This window comes from Ylistrum balloti, unplaced genomic scaffold (genome assembly GCF_031769215.1).
Source record: "Ylistrum balloti isolate Yb309-2 unplaced genomic scaffold, AGI_CSIRO_Ybal_v1 Utg370006, whole genome shotgun sequence".
Classification (NCBI taxonomy): Eukaryota; Metazoa; Mollusca; class Bivalvia; order Pectinida; family Pectinidae; genus Ylistrum; species Ylistrum balloti.
The window spans coordinates 1623688-1643281 of NW_026782081.1; the positions used below are offsets into that span (position 1 = coordinate 1623688).

General features: G+C 34.8%; 1 protein-coding gene across 1 annotated transcript; it reads right to left on the reverse strand.

The window, feature by feature from the left end:
- Window positions 1-786: 786 nt before the first annotated feature.
- On the reverse strand, window positions 787-7087 carry LOC132548169 (uncharacterized). Its single transcript, XM_060211991.1, has 8 exons — window positions 7058-7087; window positions 6334-6538; window positions 5309-5604; window positions 5031-5171; window positions 3886-4095; window positions 3182-3315; window positions 2654-2795; window positions 787-1584 (listed from the first exon to the last, which is right to left on the reverse strand). Exons 1-8 carry the CDS (start codon window positions 7085-7087, stop codon window positions 787-789), a joined length of 1956 nt encoding a protein of 651 aa, XP_060067974.1.
- Between the last annotated feature and the right edge of the window lie 12507 nt (window positions 7088-19594).

The window sequence follows — 19594 nt, forward strand, 5'->3', positions numbered from 1 at the left end:
ATAAGAAGACATTTTAGCCATATGTCTTACTAAACAGGGAGTCGGAAAAGGAAGAAAAGAGAAAAGATACAAATATGTTTAGAATAAGAGTTTCATTTCATATCTAATTATGTATTTGTCTTTTTTTAAAAACATGCATATTCGCAAATAAACTGAGAACATCATCTTCAAATATAAAGCACTGAACGATTCTTCGATGATATTAGGAAAGTTATCGCAATGATAAAACATAGATAATAATCTATTATTGTAAATGAAATTTCAAAATCAATATTAAAATTGGAAAAGTAAAAACAAACCCTTAGAAATATCAACACCATATTGCTTCAGAAATTATGAAATAATTGTTTTCTTGAGAAAAATATATAGAAATTAGAAAATGAAACACATTGCAACAGAAAACAGTTATACAATGAAATATAAAAGATGTTCTTAATTGAATAATTTGATATTAAAGTGCAGAATATCTTAGTGAGACTTATCGCTCTTGTTAAGGTATAGTCTGGCTTAATAATTAAAACGCATCAAAGAATTAAATTGGAGGATTTAGAATTTGTCCATCGCGAGTTCGAACATTAATTGCTGTGATGTAAATAAGACAAGATATTGCTATTGAATTACGACTTCAAAAAATTCACCAGTGAGATACCCAAAGATTGCATTCATTATAAAGTTGCTTTACACATTACTGGTAAATCGCTTATTTACAAATGCCATACAAATTAGAATGTACTTTAGAGTCCACTATGTTTTGTCTTGGATGACACCTATAAGGGCATTTATGATTCAAAGTTGCTGAATTTTTGAAAATATTTCATTCATCCGAAAGCACATGTTTCTCATCTCGGTGTAGCCATGAGGTACTACCTCAGTTTGCATGTTTTCGTCAAGGTGCAGTAGAATATTTTTGTGTTCTTCGATTAACGTTCCAACTGTGTCCATATCTTCATTCATCTTGTCGTTAAAGCTTTCAAATATGATATACTTAAGCCTAAATTCACTATACTCCTCTCGGAGAACTTTTCCGGTCCACTTTTCTAAATGTTCCTTTCTATTATTCCTGTAACGTAGAATCTTCATTTTTCCTCTTGCAAAATCAACTGCTGCCGCAACAGGAAGAACCGTGACTAGCCCTGCGAGTCCCAATGGAATCCAAAGAGGCGATGTGAGTGCTATCGTAGCGATGGCCGCTTTATTCAATCCTTCGTCCTGTACATCAGGCGTTTGCCGAGTTTCCCTGTCTAATCCTTGGATCTTCACTCGATCGTCAGTACTTTTCAGAAGGCGTTCTATTTTTTCTTGATTGTCCTTGATCTCAATCATGAATTCTGCCAACTTGCTTTCTAGACTTTCAATTGCTGACTGAGACATTGCAGTGCGTGAAAAAATAGCTTCTGATATAAATTTTCGAATGACAACGCGAGCCTCCGCTTTAACTTTAGAATAGTCGTTTCCATTAGGCATGCCATTGCTTTTCCACTGAAAAATCGCTTTTCTGTTTTCAACATCGTTGAGATACCCATAGACATCCTGTACTATGCCTGTTTGGATATCACCAGCAAGGTCTTTAACTCTTTGTTTACCCTAAGATTGAATACATAAAATTGTAAAAAAAAATTTTTAAAGATATTTGTAAGTTGAATTTAGATTTTTGTTACTGAGATTGAAAATTAATTGTTGAATTAACTGCTGCCCAGGTTTCGCATTAGTATCACAGTGCTTTTGTTAATATGAGGAAATCTCAGCCACATGGTCATTCATTTTGTCAAAACATTATTATCACAAATTCAATTTCATTTCAATGATATCGTAATTGAAATTGAGGAGTGTTGCTCACCATTGAAGTTGATGTACATTGTTGCATTTTTTCATTTGTGTTAAATGGATTTTTATATGAACTGCAAAGCTATTGACACATTTGACTTTTTCATTAATTTATCTGAACATAGTCTATAACATTTATGCAAGTCTTTAATGTAATGTTTGTTGTAAAAAGGATACATTTTTTAAAATTGCGCAGAATCTTCCGATATGTTCATAATGGAGGAATCTCAAGCTTCTTTTCATTGGAAAGTTATATTTTGTGCTGTGAAATGGTCACCTTTAATTAAATGTGCTTGAACAAGGATTACAAAGCTCTCCCAAAAACACAATATGATGAACAAATTAAGTAAACACGGAACTAGGTAAAAGTCAAATAAAGGCTTTAGTGTGCGTCTTTGTCAAAATGTTATAGCATTTATCGAGATTTCTTGACAATTGTTTTTTCTAAGTTAGGTGTATAACGAGGGTGGAAATTATCATTTATATGAGAAACATTGGTTATGTAATCATGTAATTACTATCAATTACATTTACACACGACATGCAACAGACATTTGAAATGGTTTCAGTTATAAATACAGGTTTATAAATTTAGTTTATAAATTTTAAATTAATATAAGTTTATAAATAGACAGAAGATGTGAAAAAGACATCATTCAGTTTGTGAATTATTCAACTTTTACAACTAAGATATTAGTCTTACAAAATAATAGGCTGAAAAGAACATGCTTTGTGCACTTTTTGTTTGCAGAGTTAGTGAACTAAAACTATATATCTATCTACAGGAGAAGGACCGAAAACAAAGGTGTTTGTATGCCTTCATAAATACCTTCTTGTATGTAGATTCCAGTTCACAGACCAAAGTCTTCAGGCTCTCCATTTTCTTATGTTTATCTTCCACGGATAAGGCAAAAAAGTTTATCGAAGCATCCGTGAAGGTTTTCATATGTTCTAAAACTTTCTCTAAGTACCTTCGAAAGAAAGAGTATGAGTAGTACGTATTTGTTTTATCAGTTTGTCAATATGTAGCCAAGAACACAAGAAATAATTGTATATGGATAGTCATTTTCACATGCCTTTTAAATTTTAGAACTGAATAATAAATATATCAATAGCAATACCTTATTTTATGATAAAATATCAAAAACGATCAGTCATGAATTAGTTTCCACCATGTGCTGTAGAGCGCACAAACTGATTGATTTTGGCATTTCACCTACAATGACTTTATAACATCTACAATACATAAAAGAAATAAGCTGCCAAATAAGTGTTAGTATAAACACTGTCATTCTTTATATTCAGATTCTGAACCACAGTAATTTTTGTCACACACGTAGCCACATGGAATAAATACCTTCTATGTACTATCGACCTTGCATTTGCACAGCTTTCGACTGTATCACGAATTTTGTCAAGAACAGCTTTGTAATCTGTTATGACAGATTTGTAAGAATCCTGATAACTTTTGTTGTCTTGTGCATCTAGAACCTGAAAATGTTTCTTTGTTTGATTAATTTTAAGGTCTATGTAATGGAATTTGGTTGTGTGGAAATGTAACTCCAATGTGTTTCTAAATAATTATATCATACAACATCACGTTTCTAACGTTTATGATTTCTTGGTGTATAAATATTTGTGACTGATGGTCATAAATCATGACCAACCAAACAAGAAAATTTTAACATTTCATCACAATCATAATCTAAAAATTCAAGCTTCATATCACACAAAGAAATGAAATAAATTTAAAGGAGATCACTATGACGACCGTAAAGCTTCCTATAAATTTTATCGACCAGCATCTTTTGAAATCATATTCTGCGTCTATCACTTAATGAAGGATTTTTATAACTTCTAAATGTAGTTGACTGTAAGTGTCTGATAAATCAGGATTTCGTCATATGTAAGATATTTTGGATTTGTCTTCGAGATTTGGACATGTACGACAACATATCTTTTCAAAGTAACATTCAACCAAAATGTTGATAAGATAAAAAGACTCTTGCAAATCGTCTGATAGATAAAATGGACATACATATAAATTATTATTTCACCTACACAGGAAACGCTAAGCTGTTGCAGCTGATCTTCTCGGAACTCTGGCCAAAATGTCTCAAGTCTTTGTATGATCTTCATCCGATGATTATTTCTTTCTTTTACTGAAATCTGATCCCATTTGTTGGCGATGAAAACGACTCTGCTGGGGTCAAACGCTGGAAGTTTACGATCGTTAACCAGTTGTTTGATTTCATCCAGTATCAATGCACCCTGTGAATAGGTCGGAGACATATATAGGTGTATCGTTGCTAGGGTTTACGTTATATTCTTGTCTATGTCATTTCAGTGTTATGGCAAATAACGTAATTTGTCAAATGCTGACAAAATCTATACAACATTATACATAAATATAGAAATCAACCTACATAATATTTTCCAGACACTAAAGAACAAAGAAAACAACAATTTATAACGATGTATCGAATGAATCACAGTTTTATATCATACATTCATCTAAACACGACCAAATCAGAACATTAACAATCTATATTCTATCATTTTATCAAACTTAAAAGATTCTAAGAACATTCTACAATACCTAAAAATAATAATCAGACATCTTTGAATTATATAACAAAAACGTTTGTCACAATATTTCAACAACCCATCTAAAACTATAAATTATTTTACCATTTATGGAAAACAATCGACAGATCGTAGCAATGCATCAGGTCCAAGCGATTATTTATTTACTGGTAATTTTAAAATAATAATTTGGCTATACTCTGTCTATTTCTAAATTTCTAATATTCAAGTTGTTTACTTGTGTAACTTTCAAACAATTTTTAATTTGTGTTATAAAATTTCATGGTTACATGTCAGTTTATAATCAACACGGGTCATAGGCAGACCAATCACTTTAAATGCAGTCCTGTCTTCGCTTACATTGAATGTAATCGTCAAAATGATAAAGCACCAGGTCATTTTACAGTTCAATTCACCGTTATTATCTAATAATTAGTAAACTAATACGACAAGTCTAATATGTTAATCAAATCACTGTTTTTCTACACGACCTTAGCAGAAGACAGCAAATGTAAAATTAGTGTTTTTTCTGACGGAAAAAAGTCCACGATTACACCGACAAAAGCAGAACAAGATATGACATCCTCCTGACGTACGGCCATGAGGATTAGCATACTGACCCTGTCGTCGGCAATCCCGAGGGAAACTGTCGAGTTGAGAATGAAGATGATCCCTAGAGCATTTGGTAGGTACTTCAGCAGTGATTTTGTAACTTTCTCACTTTCACCAAATCCTGGTGTATCCACTAAATGTACATTTCCCTGTAATGATTTTCCATATCTAAGTAGTATTCCATACATAAGTAGTATCGGTTAGAATGTATTATGTTATAATCAGTACTGATTTCGAAATAACATTTTATGATTATTAACCTATATCAAACTATTTAAAATAATACCTCTAATATAGTACTAGGCACAAAGATATCGATACATCTGTCGAGGGACTCCTCACAATTTTCTTGATTCACCAAATTTTCTAATGTCTGCTGAAATTTCTCATCTGTGATGCCATCACCGCTGATGACCTGGACATTGTTTGGTGTAGAATCATCAAAGGAGCTGACACGGGCTTCAAGTTTTTCTCCTTTCTTAATGGAACATACGCAGTGGGTACATGGAGCCGCTAGTTCCGGAAGGATCTTTCTTCCAATCAGTAAGTTCAAGAAGCTGCTCTTTCCAGCGCTGGTTTCTCCTTGAAAATCAGATATTTGTGATGATGATGATGATAATGATGATGATGATGATGATGATGATGATGATGATGATGATGATGATGATGATGATGATATAAGTTCATAGCCGAAATTTTAAACATTTTTCGTCACAAAAGAAATAACGTTTTTTACTTATGTTATCAATGAGGATTGTAATTACCTGATTTATCAAATTTTTCACTTATGATTGTTATATGATCATCAGGAAAGAAGACGACAATATGAAAATATTAGGACATATCTGTACAAAGCTACAGGAATATTACTGACAATATAGAAGCAGAGTCAAATAAAGATGAAACAGCCACCACACGAACAGAAACACTGAAAAAAGTGGTTTTATTTCTTTATTCAGACCCACCACCTAAACAAAAAATGAGTCCTCTTTAGCAGCAGTTTATACTGAACTTTGTATTTTTTACCCAGGGATGTTTCAAACCAAAGTTTAACAATATTCAATCATTTTTACAGAAGTAGACATATTTTAAAGATTTTACTTCATTTCTCCTTTTGAGCCCCGTCTTTTCGGGCCCCATGGGTCAGTCCCACTATTAATACTAAATTTACTCTCTTTCCCCAATGATCATTTTGCTCGGAAGTACATGACGAGTAACGATTTTAGAAGACAAAAAACGGATGGACAAAGGATGCCACACCATCATATAAGCTCAACGTTTGCTCGGGCCAGGTGAGTAAATAACACTTACCAATTACGAGAATTGGGCGATCGGTCTTTTTCAGATCGACAAGACCTTGTTTTACACTCTCAAAGAACTTTGAATCAAACTTGAGGATGTTTTCTCTTACTAATAAACTATCTTCTGCACATGTTCGGACCTCGTTATAAACATCAACAAGCAGTTTGCAATCTTTATCATCTTTCTCCAGTAGTTGTGTTAAGGTTGATTGAAACTGGAACAAACAACAAAAGTAGCATACTGTATTATTTTTTATGATGAAGACCATCATCAAAATGGCTTGTTTGGATACAGTGTGTTACACTCCACTTATGACTGAAAAATACCATATTTTAAGAACTTAAGTAGACTTTCTTGCCAATTTTATTTAAGTTAAAAACTTTATGTGCTTTCAGTGATATAAGAATCATAAAATTATTTGTAGGGGAATATTACAAAGGATTTCTCAAATAATTCCATCTTTTACCGACAAAACCGTTAATATATATTTTAGTGTTGGAATCACCTGATGATTTCTACACAATCCATATAAGTAACAAATCAAAGTAAGTGCAGAATAATGACATGTGTATGTTATCTTTTCCAAAGTTTGAATCTAGCCTCAGAGCAGTATGATCTTTCTGTCGTCTTACCATTCATTCATGCTCTTGTTCTTTGGGTTATCAATGCTCAAATGAAAAATACAATAAGGGAACTAGAAGAAATAACTGACATTTTAAAACAGCATACTCACCTGAGTTTTTGTTATGACTACCTGGGCCATGGTCAGGGTTTAAAATATCCACAACTGCAAAAATATACGAGTCAATAATGAATATGGTAGTATAGAAACCAGGATAAGTAAACTTTTAGATGATCCTGAACAAGACAACCTCCCATTTATAATAAAATGATACTAAACCATTGTATGGCATCAGGACAAAACGATTCTTAAAATCTGAAATATACTATGCAACTTAGTTTCTTTAAAAGTCAGCGAATGAAAACAAAATATTGACCTATTTTCAGCATATACGTATTTTTGAGCTGTGCTTGTTTTCCAGTTATAGGGTGACGTTGTGTATGTTTTCATCAGATACCAAGGTTCCGTTATATACACACTGAGTAGAAATGGAAATAGATCATGATATAATTCTTGAATGTTCAGTCATCAAAATATGATGTTTCCGGATTCTAATGAAATTGAAAAGAGTAGTCGTATATCGTTATAGTTAATAGTGATACGCTGGAGTAGACACAAACAGTGTACAAACGACCAACAATCTACACACTTAAGTCCCCGACAAGGGTATTTCCCAAACTATTTTTTAAGGTAAATCAGCAAAATTGTAATTATTCAGTGATTATATGGACATGTTGATATTTATAAATGTAAATGATCATGTACATTTTTTTCTCCCAGGGTTGAAGAGCCCTAGGTCTAGCCCCTACTCAATAAGTTGTCCTCTCGTAGGCGGGCTTGCATGCATCACTCATTTGCAAACATCACATTTTAAATTAAATAATTAGAAATCATATTCCTAATGCATTATTTAGAAATATATATGTTAAAAAGGCAAGCGTTTTCTATTTTTTAATTAAAGGTTACGTGTTCAATGGTGTTAAGTGTATATATATACTGAGCCTGAGAACGTCACCCCTTCACACCGCTCATGTTTCACGTTGACAGAAGATGTAAATGGTGGTAACTGAAGGTTCCCCATACCATCAAGCTGCCACCACCCCATCTGTTAGTCTGCAGGACACAACAATCAGCGGCGACGCCACACACGAATGCTGCCATCAACATGGGAAAGATGGAATCAAGTCTGAGAAGGGAACTCGTCACCAGTCAACAAGACGCCATCGTTTTGATGCCTTGTCCATGGAAGACGTTGCTGTCGATGGCGCTGTTTGAGAACAGGCCCTATGGAAGGACGTCGGCAGTCAATGCCACCTTCACGTGGGCGACGCCGGAAGGTCTCGGCGGACACTGGGCGTATTCTAACTCTAATGGCAGCTGCTGTACTGGTTGCAGGCTGGGTCCGTTTACGACGTCGAGTTACCCGGATGTAGCGATCTTGGGCCTGAGTTGTCACCCTTCGTCTCCCCGTACGGGGACAATCAGAGATAGAACCCGTACCTTGGAAGCGTCCAGCAAGCCTTATGATAGTGCTAACATGACATTCTAAGCGCCTGACTACCATAGTGGCAGGGGTACCCACCTGCAAAATCCCAAGAGCCATTCCCCTCTGCAATTGTGTTTCATGAGCATTTCCGCGCTACCTTCATGAATGTTTTTGGGAACGACCACTTTATAATGGACAAGTCTCGGTAAAAACTCACTTGTATTGGCAACACCCGTGATTGCACGTGCATAATTCACTATTTTACGCATTGGGCATGTGTCGGTGTGAACAGTGTCGGGAGTAAACAAAAAGCACGCCATTTCACCATTTGCACTCACAACTTAATATTATTGATATTAACAGTAGTATACAAAAGGTAACAACTAAACTTTTAACGTGAAAATGAATTTGCCTTTTTATGGGATTCAGTATATATGTAAAAGTTTTGTAAAATAAAAAAAAATGACAAGGCATTTAAGATATTTGTAATGTAAATGACCTATATATATTGATGGTTTTGCATTCAAAATCAAAATGTGTAAGGTAGATAATATGACATAAGGACAATATGGTAAAGCTGAAATCACTAATGGATATATTTGTGAATATATATATGAGGTTTTACGTTTTCAAAATTCTGTTTTTGTAACAGTGTTATACTTAATTTATGGTTATATTGGTGTTTGATTAATTAGTTCTGAAGTTCAAGTACTGATGTATAATACAAAGCAGCTATGTTCTCTACAAACCTGGTTTATTCTAAGTAAAACAGCATATAAACGAAAAAAACACAGTGGATTCCTGTTATCTTAATTATGAAAAGTAATAAACTGCACTACTGTATACCAACTGATTAACATTTGAATTAAAACAAAACTCAAATTCAGCATCCAAGTGACAATACAGTCATACAGAATCAAAATCTATTACATAAGTGTTCAGAAATATGTAGTCTTACATTGTTACAATATGGCAAGACCTAACAGGAGCACAACTATTGGAGTGTCAAAACGAATTAACTGTGTTAAAAGGGGAACCACATCAGACCATGTTATTACAAAGTTTGGAAAAAGGAAATCAGCAAAAAATAACCGAATGCAAGTCAAAGTCAAAGAGATGATTTCTCAGTATGCAGTATGCAGCACTAAATGAGTTTGTTATATCTAGTTCATGAATCCATATACAGAAGTGTAGATATAATGCTCGCTATAGCAAAATTGAGCATGCCTACGCTTTATGGGGAAAAGCACACAAACACGAACACACACACGCACCACAACCGGTTTATGTAACAAACCGAGGTACATTTTGATACGAGTACAGGAGGAAGCAAAGTGAGGTATACCGAAATTAACGATGGGAGTGGAAGAATTTACCTGTCTAAAACTATCGCCAAAGCGTGATCGGTACATAGATTATCACTTATTCTGAAATGTGAAAATTCATACATTGTGAGACACAAATGTGTCATGCCATACATTGGTAAAGAAAAGCTGAGGTACACACACTCAAATCCAACATAATGTAACTGTCATTTCATACAAAAATACAAAATGTGAGATACACGCGACCACATAAGTTTACATAGCAAAGAAAGTGATGATAAAGATATATCTAAAAAAAAAAGGTATTCACTAGAGCTTGATAAGGCCACAATACATAAGGGTAATGTTAATACAATACCTCGCTTCAGCGAATTGTGTTAGCAACACAATGTAGTAACACCAAACTAGTCTTGCGAGATACATAAAAATAACTTCACTTTCACAAAATACTGTCAACACACAGTGTGGTAACACCAGACCAGCCCAGCGAGGTACATGAAAATTACACAACCAGTGAAGCTTACATCCAGATACATAACCAATGGCATCCACAGCCTGATACATACCAGCGAAACTCACAGTTAAATTATAACTTAAGAAACAATCAAGTATGAATGCATGGCAATTGTTTATCGTCTCAACATGATTCCTGCATGAAATTGATATAGATATGGCTACATATAAAAAGCGAATATCGATCAATGGAGTAAACGTAAATTGCAGTGATTTTTGAGATATATTGCAAATTTAAAAAAAACCAGCATACGATAACTCTACAAAACATGTGAAATTAAAAGCGATAAGTAATTCATATGAACTTTATGGCCAAATTTAAACTTTGTGTATATGTCACGTCGTATGTATGTATATGTTGTTGTCTACGTTCGGTATTTTCGTTATCCCTGTCGAGCGACCGTACTTGTGCGTGTGACCAGGTGAGTGGGAGTTCATGGAGGTCGCGTGAATTCCGCAGGCGGTTGTTTACGGGTTATTTACCCGATGTAACCACTACAGGGAGAATATACAGGCACAGATTGCAGACTGTGGTAAGTCTATCTTAATATCTCTTTCTTCGCATTATTGCTTTCTTAGACTTTTTCTTAATAAATATCTTTGATAAACACTCGTTGTTTGTGCGGCTCAGTCATGCGTAGCATTGTTGTTTTTATGTATAAGGCTACACTAGGGTGTCCTTTCTTAGATTGTATCTTAGTATTTGCTAGAAATGTTATTATTGTAGCTGTTTCTATAACTTCTTCCAGTTATTATAAGTTATATGTATTTTATAAGCGTATAGAATACTCAGGTGAGAACGTATGCGTGTTTGAAAAAGTATGGAAGCCGTGAGTTGCCGTATAATGTCTCATACATTGTTTGCTAGATGGTCGTTATGTTATTCTGAGCCCGCATTAGTCGTTCATTATGTTATTACCTTTATAACTCTTCGAAATGTATCATGTACTGTGTAATTTATGAGTATTTCTGGGGATAATTTCATTGATAATAGTAGTTGATTGTGTCATAATAATGTGCAAGTGTTGTATGCGAGTCAATCTTCGTTACTATTCTTTTAATCTTTTCCCACCGGTCATAACGACACCAGCTACCTCATCAAGGCCACGACGGTTTTATCAGTGAGAGTCGGCACCAGGGCCTTAGCAGACAGTAAGGTCAGCCAATCACGGGAACTACAGGTTTGGCATTGGGGTACACGTTCCGAGGAGCATAGCGGTACAGATATGGCATCTATAAATGTGAGCTCTACTCTGCTTGAGATTTCGTGTGGCACGCGGCACAGCGCCAGAGTACTACTGCGGTAGTAGTTCGTCAGTTGTCTGGATAGGAATCCTCTGTCTCCATTGAATCCAGTATTTGGGGGTTTTCTTGAACTTTTCATTCCAAGTGTGAAGAACCGTTGGGGGTGATCAACAGAGACTTTGTGTAACACTGAACTGTAATCTTTTGTGTGAATCTGAGGGAATGTGTGAGTGTGCTTTGCTTACGTTCATGTTGTAAATAAATTGTTAATCTTTATAACGGTATTGTGTTTCATTTTCCTGATAGCTTCTCGCCGCTCGTCCTACGTTACAGTATCAATCTATTAATTTTTGTTGGAACTTCCATGTGATAGAAAATGTACATTATTTAACAGGAGGGGGTCCATGATAGTCAGATTATCAATTAGTACAATCAATTAAGTACACACTGGGCAGTATAGAAACTAATTAAGCTTATCCTAGTATAGCCTAAGGGGCAGGTGGATTTTTCTAAGATGAGCATTTTAAGATATTCATTTAGATGACAGAATGTATTTCATAATTGACATATCACAATGATTTTGTTCTATTTCCTCCTTGTTTTTTTCATATTTGGATGCTGGTGAGGATAAGACTTCATCGGTAGATTTCAACTTGTTTTTAGGCTGTTCAGGGATACCGCCGATACAGTGACACAAAATGGTTTATCATGTCTGGTAAAACTAAAAATAATATATATATGCCTTCTAGTTCTAGGTTCATTAAAATTTCTTAGTTGTATGTTATCATCATCTGTAGTTCTTAACTTGTTAAATATAATACCCTGGCGTTTATTTTGTTTTACGGTTTTTATAACAGTTAGATTTTAGATGTTTTTTATTGACTATTACAGACACAGATTTTCAGGAATATATTTTATGCCCTATTTATCAGCCCATTCAGAGATTTTATCAAGATTCTTATTAAACTATCAAATACTTGAATAGAATTATTTTTAATAAGCGAACAATGATGTGTCCAAGGTTATATTTTGGATTGAACTTGAACATAGATCAAGAATGAATATGGACCAAGAACAGATCCTTTGGAAAACCGGCTTGAGGGTTTTTTTAAGGAAGAGTGATAGCCATCTGTTATTTCCCGCTGTTTCCTTTAGCTAATATAACTCTCAAACAGTTTTAAGACATTGCCATTGATACAATATTTCCTTAATAAGATCACAAGTCCAGAATGCCAAACCCTATCAAATGCTTTGTTTATATCGCAAATCACTTCCTGGTGTCTTGACCCTTGCTTAGTTGATTAATCGTTGTAAGGCTTGATGAGCTGATTACTTGTGGACCAGTCAGGGATAAAGTCAGATTGGCTTTTTAATGTGTGATGATTAGATAGATACTTATACAGGTATTTCAAAATTATTATTTTGAGAATCTTACTAAATTTCAGTGTTACTGTAAAAGGCCCATCATTTGAGGTTTATGTATTCTGATAATTAAGTTTAGTAAATGTCCCTTATGAAATAAAGTGATGTCACTAAATCGGTTATTTAATGTCGTTATTGTGACCTTTTAATAGGAAACACGAATTCAGTCAATTCGAATCGATATAATTCGCGTTCATGGCGATGTAAATGAAGCAATTCTATGAAGCATGCAATAGTTTTGTAGAAAAATGCAACAAATTTGGAAACGTTGTTGACAACAACAACAGAGCTTTCCAGATGCCATTAATTCGTTATCCCTCATCTACTTTATTTATTATCGTCATGCCATCAGGGACGATAACGTCAACATCAGTATATGACCGACATGCCCATGTACATTGTATAATATTGTCAAAATGTATATTATCCGAGAAAAATCTGTGATAAGTTTTTATTAATCATATATATTACTATTACGTAAAATGTGTATTGAACAGTCTGAGGTGAGCAGAAAATGACTTAATAGACATCTAGAATAAGTTTATCTTCAGACATAAATGATATAATAGCAAGAACGCATTTCAATGTTCCAGAAAAAAGTCAATAGTTTACTGAAATTTCAGAAATAAGTCAAATCATACCTGCTAAGTGCTTTCATCCCCGGCTTCATAGTCGATATCCTGACGCACTGACTGCACAGCAGGCGGCGGCCTGTATGTTACACCACCAGCTAGTCGGTGTATTGATATGATAATGTTATTCTCAGAATTACATCGGTGTTGCATTTTTAACTTAAATGGGATCAAATTGGATGGTCGGTTTAACAAACAAATCATGTTTACATGCAGGGTAGAAATTCCACAGGAGCTTTACAAATTATCTATTGCAGTATTAAAATAAGGTGTTCCTTTCTGATTCATTTCACAGATAAGATCCAGGCACAAGGCTTACGTACTGACGACTCGTAAGTATAATGTCGCATGTTTCAGGTACATGTTCTATCGTCGGCCGGGTGCAACGTACCATCTAGTTAGATATGCATGAATGCCTTCATATCCCGTTTTATTTTTCAGTCTTACATGATGGCAGTTGGCCAATCTTAACAACTAAGCGGCTTATAAGTTACACCAACAAGCCAGTCGGTGTATTGATATGCTAATGTTATTCTTAGAATTCCATCAGAGATGCATTTGTCAATGATCCGTACGAGCTAGTTTTTTTTCAACTTAAACAGGACAAAACTGCAAATGTTATTCTCGGTATTAAATCGATGATATACATGCAAGCTTATCAAACTGCAATTTTAATAGGACATGTTTTGTCATACATGTAACATAAAGCACATTTTAGATTTGCAACTAACTTATTGTAGAAGTGTAATATTATGTGTGGATATATATATGATGACGTAAACCAGCCTCATGTTCCATCGTCGGCTGGGTGTGATGTTCATGCCTTTCTGTGCTCGTTTTTTTTTATATAAAATTACATGTCACAACAATCAGCCTGACAAATTCAGACCCTAGACAGCATAGAAAAATTTAAAACAAAAGTAGAGCCGACAAAATATGTTTACAACCCTAATCAAACAAATGCCTGAAATGCACCTAATATCTTTGGTATATTTCCTTTACAAAATTAAAAGGCCTTCATATCTGTGAAAAGTTTTCATTTTTAATGTTGTTGTTGTTGTTATAGTATTGATTTGAAAGATATCTTCTATTTTGGTAGGATAAAAGTGCAATGTTTACATTTCCCATTGTTGTATCGTCGATGAAGTAAATGAAACGTTACGTATATATTTCCCATTAAAGAAAACAATTTCTAAAAATAGTGTATGTTGGTGACACTCACTAGATAGTACGTTCATTAAAACATGTTTATACATTTTCAGAAAATCTAAATAGTCGTGAAGTCGAGAATATAAGATTTAACGAAAAAATTAAGTTAACATGTAGGGTAAGAATCCCAATGGAGATTTGCACATTATTTATAGTTGTAATAAAACAATGTATTCTTTTCTTATTAATATCGCAGATTGGCTTCCGACACAAGACTTACGAACTGACGAAATGTTACATGCATCAATACATGTTCTATCGCCGGCCGGGTACAACGTACCATCTAGTTATGCATGGATGCCTTCATCTTCTCGTTTTATTTATCACTAATACATCATGACAGTCGGCCAATCTCAACAATTAAACCTCAACTTATGCAATGGGTTCTGGCACAGTCCAAAACAATTTCTCCATGGTGATTAGGAAAGATACCTTCGTGTTGGGGCGGTTCCAGCAATTGATCACGTTACGGGGTTTCCGTAATCAATATCGAGTACAGAACGTTGACTGCACAGGTATTGTGTGTACAGGACCCTGACGTAGGTAATGGAGACTTAAATAGATAAATAAATCAAACACTGCCGGTGTATATCATGTACACCCTTGTTACATCAGATATCAACAACATCTTTGATAGGTATGGAAAAATGAAAACAAACATATACATAACATTTCGTTTGCCACGTCGCAATGGAATGAATATGGTCAAAAAGCCATCCAATATTAATCCTTAAAAATATGAGAAACTTTATCATTAACAATACGTATATTCAATATTCACATCTATAACGATAATCTACAGACTACAGTACTAGAGCGATCTGTGTATATGTACGACCTAGACTTTTCTAGTGTAATTCACTCCCACAGATATCTGTTGCATCCCATGCGCGCAGCCAGGAATTGATTTTCATTGGCTAATGTAGCCATTTGACTTTTTTTCTATTTTTGTTTTTAGTTTAGTTTTTTGGGTTTTTTTCTCTTTTTTTGTTACTTTTTTGGTTTTTTTTTTGTTTTTTTTGTTTTTTGTTACTTTTTTTTGTTTTTGTTTTTTGTTTTTTGTTACTTTTTTTTTGTTTTTTTATTTTGTTTTTTTTTTGTTTTTGTTTTTTTTTTGTTACCACATGTCGTCCCTTACATCTGTTTTTTAGTCCGTAATATTCTCTGAGCAATGATAAATATTTCCCCCGCTATTGTTGTCGTATTTGGTCTTTACCTCTGACCTTGAAGTCTTCCTCGTTGTTCGTATTATTGGCGATTAGAGCATTCCTTTTAGTCTTGCGATATGTATTGTTATAATTGACCGCAAAGGTTTGGAGATCGGTGGCGTATTTATAGTTTCTTCTGTATGTAAAATATCTATGTAGTCTAGGCTAGATTATTTTGGCGACAGGCTCGGTCACAGAAGCTTACGTTCCTTTTCATTCCGTATTAATCCAGGACTGCACTGACATTTATGATTGAACTTCTTGCCTTTTTCGATGCAGTTCAGACTGGGTTGTCTCCGCTTGGCAAAAATGTGAAAACCTTTGAGATAATTTTTTCTTATTTTAAAGGTCTCATCTACAGACAACGAATGCATAGGAATAACCATCTTTTTCACTTTTTAATTTGACCATGTCTATAAAATCAGCAAACCGAACACGAGAATACTGTTTCGTTTCGGCAGCTGTCGTAGAAATCTCTGAAGGCAGAATGGCACTTGTCGCTTTGGCCAGTTTCGTATCTCGTATAGCTGATGATAAATTTTGCGGCTTCTTGCCGTATCAATACAGTTTATTAGGTCCGGAGAAGCTACCATCATTGTATCATAAAGTTTCACTTAATACCTCTCACATGCAAGGTTCTTTCTGAGACCAATCTTAATCGTTTTATGATTCTAGTAATCATCATTGACAATCCTCAATGACCTTCTCGTGAATCGATCCGTTTTGTAACTGAAGAGTATACAATGTACCGGATAATGGACTTGTAGTTTGTATGGAAGGGTTACATGTCTGTAATACTCCTTTTATCGTCCGTCTTCTATCGAGCTTCTTCTTCTGACTTTCCTACATTTACGTATTTTTTAATGATTTTTAAATTTTAATTTAACGATTACATTCTGCCACGATTTATGCTCTTCATTTCCTCCCGATTTGTCACCAGATTCCAAATCTTTAAAAAAAAAAAAAAAAAAAAGACCCACTTCTAAGTCATAGGCTCATCTTCGCTATCGAATTTCTAGTCTTTCTTACGATAGTCCTTTTCTGGTCACCATTATTTCACGTATATCTGTAAATCATGCATATTCTGTAACACAATACTGCAATCGTCACAGGCAGGCATTTCTTCTATTACTGAGGACGTCTCTCATTGTTGTTTCCTGTTTGTATAATTTAACTGGAACAAACTTGGTAGCCATTCATCCCAGTACGTTGTATACCCGATAGCATTACCCCTGAGCGTTTTCGCATTGAGAAGAAATATTGGTTTGAACATTTAAATACATTTGACCCTGTGACCATGAAAGTGGATCAAGTTTGAATTTATTTGAAGTTAAAGTGATTGATTTGAACCATCTTGGTAGCCCTTCAATACATGCTTCAAGAGCAGTATCAGCATGCTGTGCTTGTTGTTAATTGACAGGTTTGAATATGTTAATACATTGTCTTTGTGTCTTAAAGTAAAAAGTGACTTAAATTCATCCATTTGAAAAAAAAAGTGTGTTGGAGTTGTCAATAACGTATACGGGGACATGCCATTCATCAAATCTTTAAATGATTTGCCTTGTCATGTTGGAAAACATCAGTTTAATATTATAACTTTACTATATATTTACATTTTTTATGTTTTATGAAACTGTTTTCAGATGCATTTATATTTCTAATTCTCGCGTCATATCTAAAAGCCAATTAGATATGGGTAACTGTTTAACTTTCAGATCAGTGAAAAAAAGTTTATTGATATTCTGGAACACCTGGTCTTATTATCTTTGTACGTTTTCAGATGTCTCCGTGTAAATCTTTCTTTTGTTTAAACTTGATTTTGAGTTAGGATTATGATTATGTTGACATGTCGGTATTTTCTTCTTACTTTTGAATGATAACTATTGTAAATGATAATAAATGGTAAAAGAATACAAAGGAACACTTAAGTTCTTATTTGCTTATTATCACATTTATGTACTCTATAATTGGAAACTAACTTTTTATGCACTGTTACTATGTCTGTGTGGCTGCTGATTCCGTTGCCGGGCTACAGACTATATTCGTCGCCAGTCAAGGTGTTAGTGATCGACTCTAGCCACTGACCTAACACTGGACGCTGTTCTGTGTATGACAGCTGGCTTTTTTGTCGGTCGTCATGTTTTAGGACACAGACAACTAAGAGCAATAATCAATAACTCTAGAGCTAGTTACCTGTCTGTGAATTACCTTGTGGCCGCTGTCAGCCTCCTGCAAACATTCTCATGTTGTGTTGTTAATGAATCAAGGAAAAGCTCTTTCTCACATCTATCTCTCTACATCTACCTTTCAGCTGTACTTCTCCGTTGTTATCTTTGATACAATATTGCCATCTTGATACAAAGCGTCAATACCAGTGAATCTGGTCAAACTGCCTATTATACACAGCCAATCGCAGACTGGATTACATGCTTTGGTACAACTTTTATCTGATAGACTGCAATCGTTGCCACCAGAGTAAGCATGCGGACAATATCGACCCTAATTGGTCAATTCAGTCAATGATTGGTTATGTTGAACTCTCGGAATTTACTGTTGTTAACAATGGCAAACTGTTAGCAATACTTAGAAGGTATTCGCTATTATAAATGTGTTGAATTTCATTTGAAAACAGTTCGCTTCAAATCCTACAGCCACTTCCTTGAAAGTACCGTTTCCGTAAACCGCCGATTTGATGTTAAAAATAATGGACAAATATAACGTTTGCTGAAAACAAGCACATTCTGTTTGGATTTTATTTTCGGATTGAAGTCAAACAGAGAGTAGAAAAAACAAGGCAGGCAGCTCAATATGATTGTAATCGTAACTCACCTCAGTCTTCCGAGCAGTTTTGTGTTTTAGATGCAAATCAGAATTATGTAATCAAGCGTGCAGGTAAATAAACTAGAAACTCATGACCCGGTTGTAGTATGTAACAAACAATGATGCCTGATCGAGGGGTATGTTGTGATCTGTCGTCATTACAGCAAAGAGATAGCTTTCCATGACTGTCTCTTGTCAAAATCAATGACCTTGATGAAATAGCTGGTATAATAACCGCAACGTAGGCTTTCGGTGACCTGAACGATGAGAATATGTATTGGAACCCACAGAGTTATGCCAATTTCCCTCATTTGACAATCTTTCTGAGCAAGATATGAAATCCTTGACTGTTTTCTACCGACCCGACTACTTCAGGGTTACAGTAATTTCAACAGGCCATGTTGTCTGGCAGCCCGGGGGAATGTTGAGAGGACATTGTCAAACAGATCTGCAAATGTGCAATTTGACGATGTTTCCTATTGGATATTCCACTAGCCAGATAACTATTTTATGTTATCACCGACAATTCAGCTTTCCATCTTTCGTCCGAACCCCGAATACTTCATCTTAGAAACACAATCCGAGGTACAACACTTATCCACCACGGTAGCGGAGTTCTATTTGACTATTCAAAGAAGGGCTTTACATTCTCTGGTAAGCCTTATTCTTCCGATTATGATGCTGGCAATCGTCAACCTGTTGGTGTTCATTCTTCCGGTCACTTAGGGTAAGCGTTCCTCCTACAGCATCACTATATCATTGGCTTCACCATGTACATGACGTTTGTG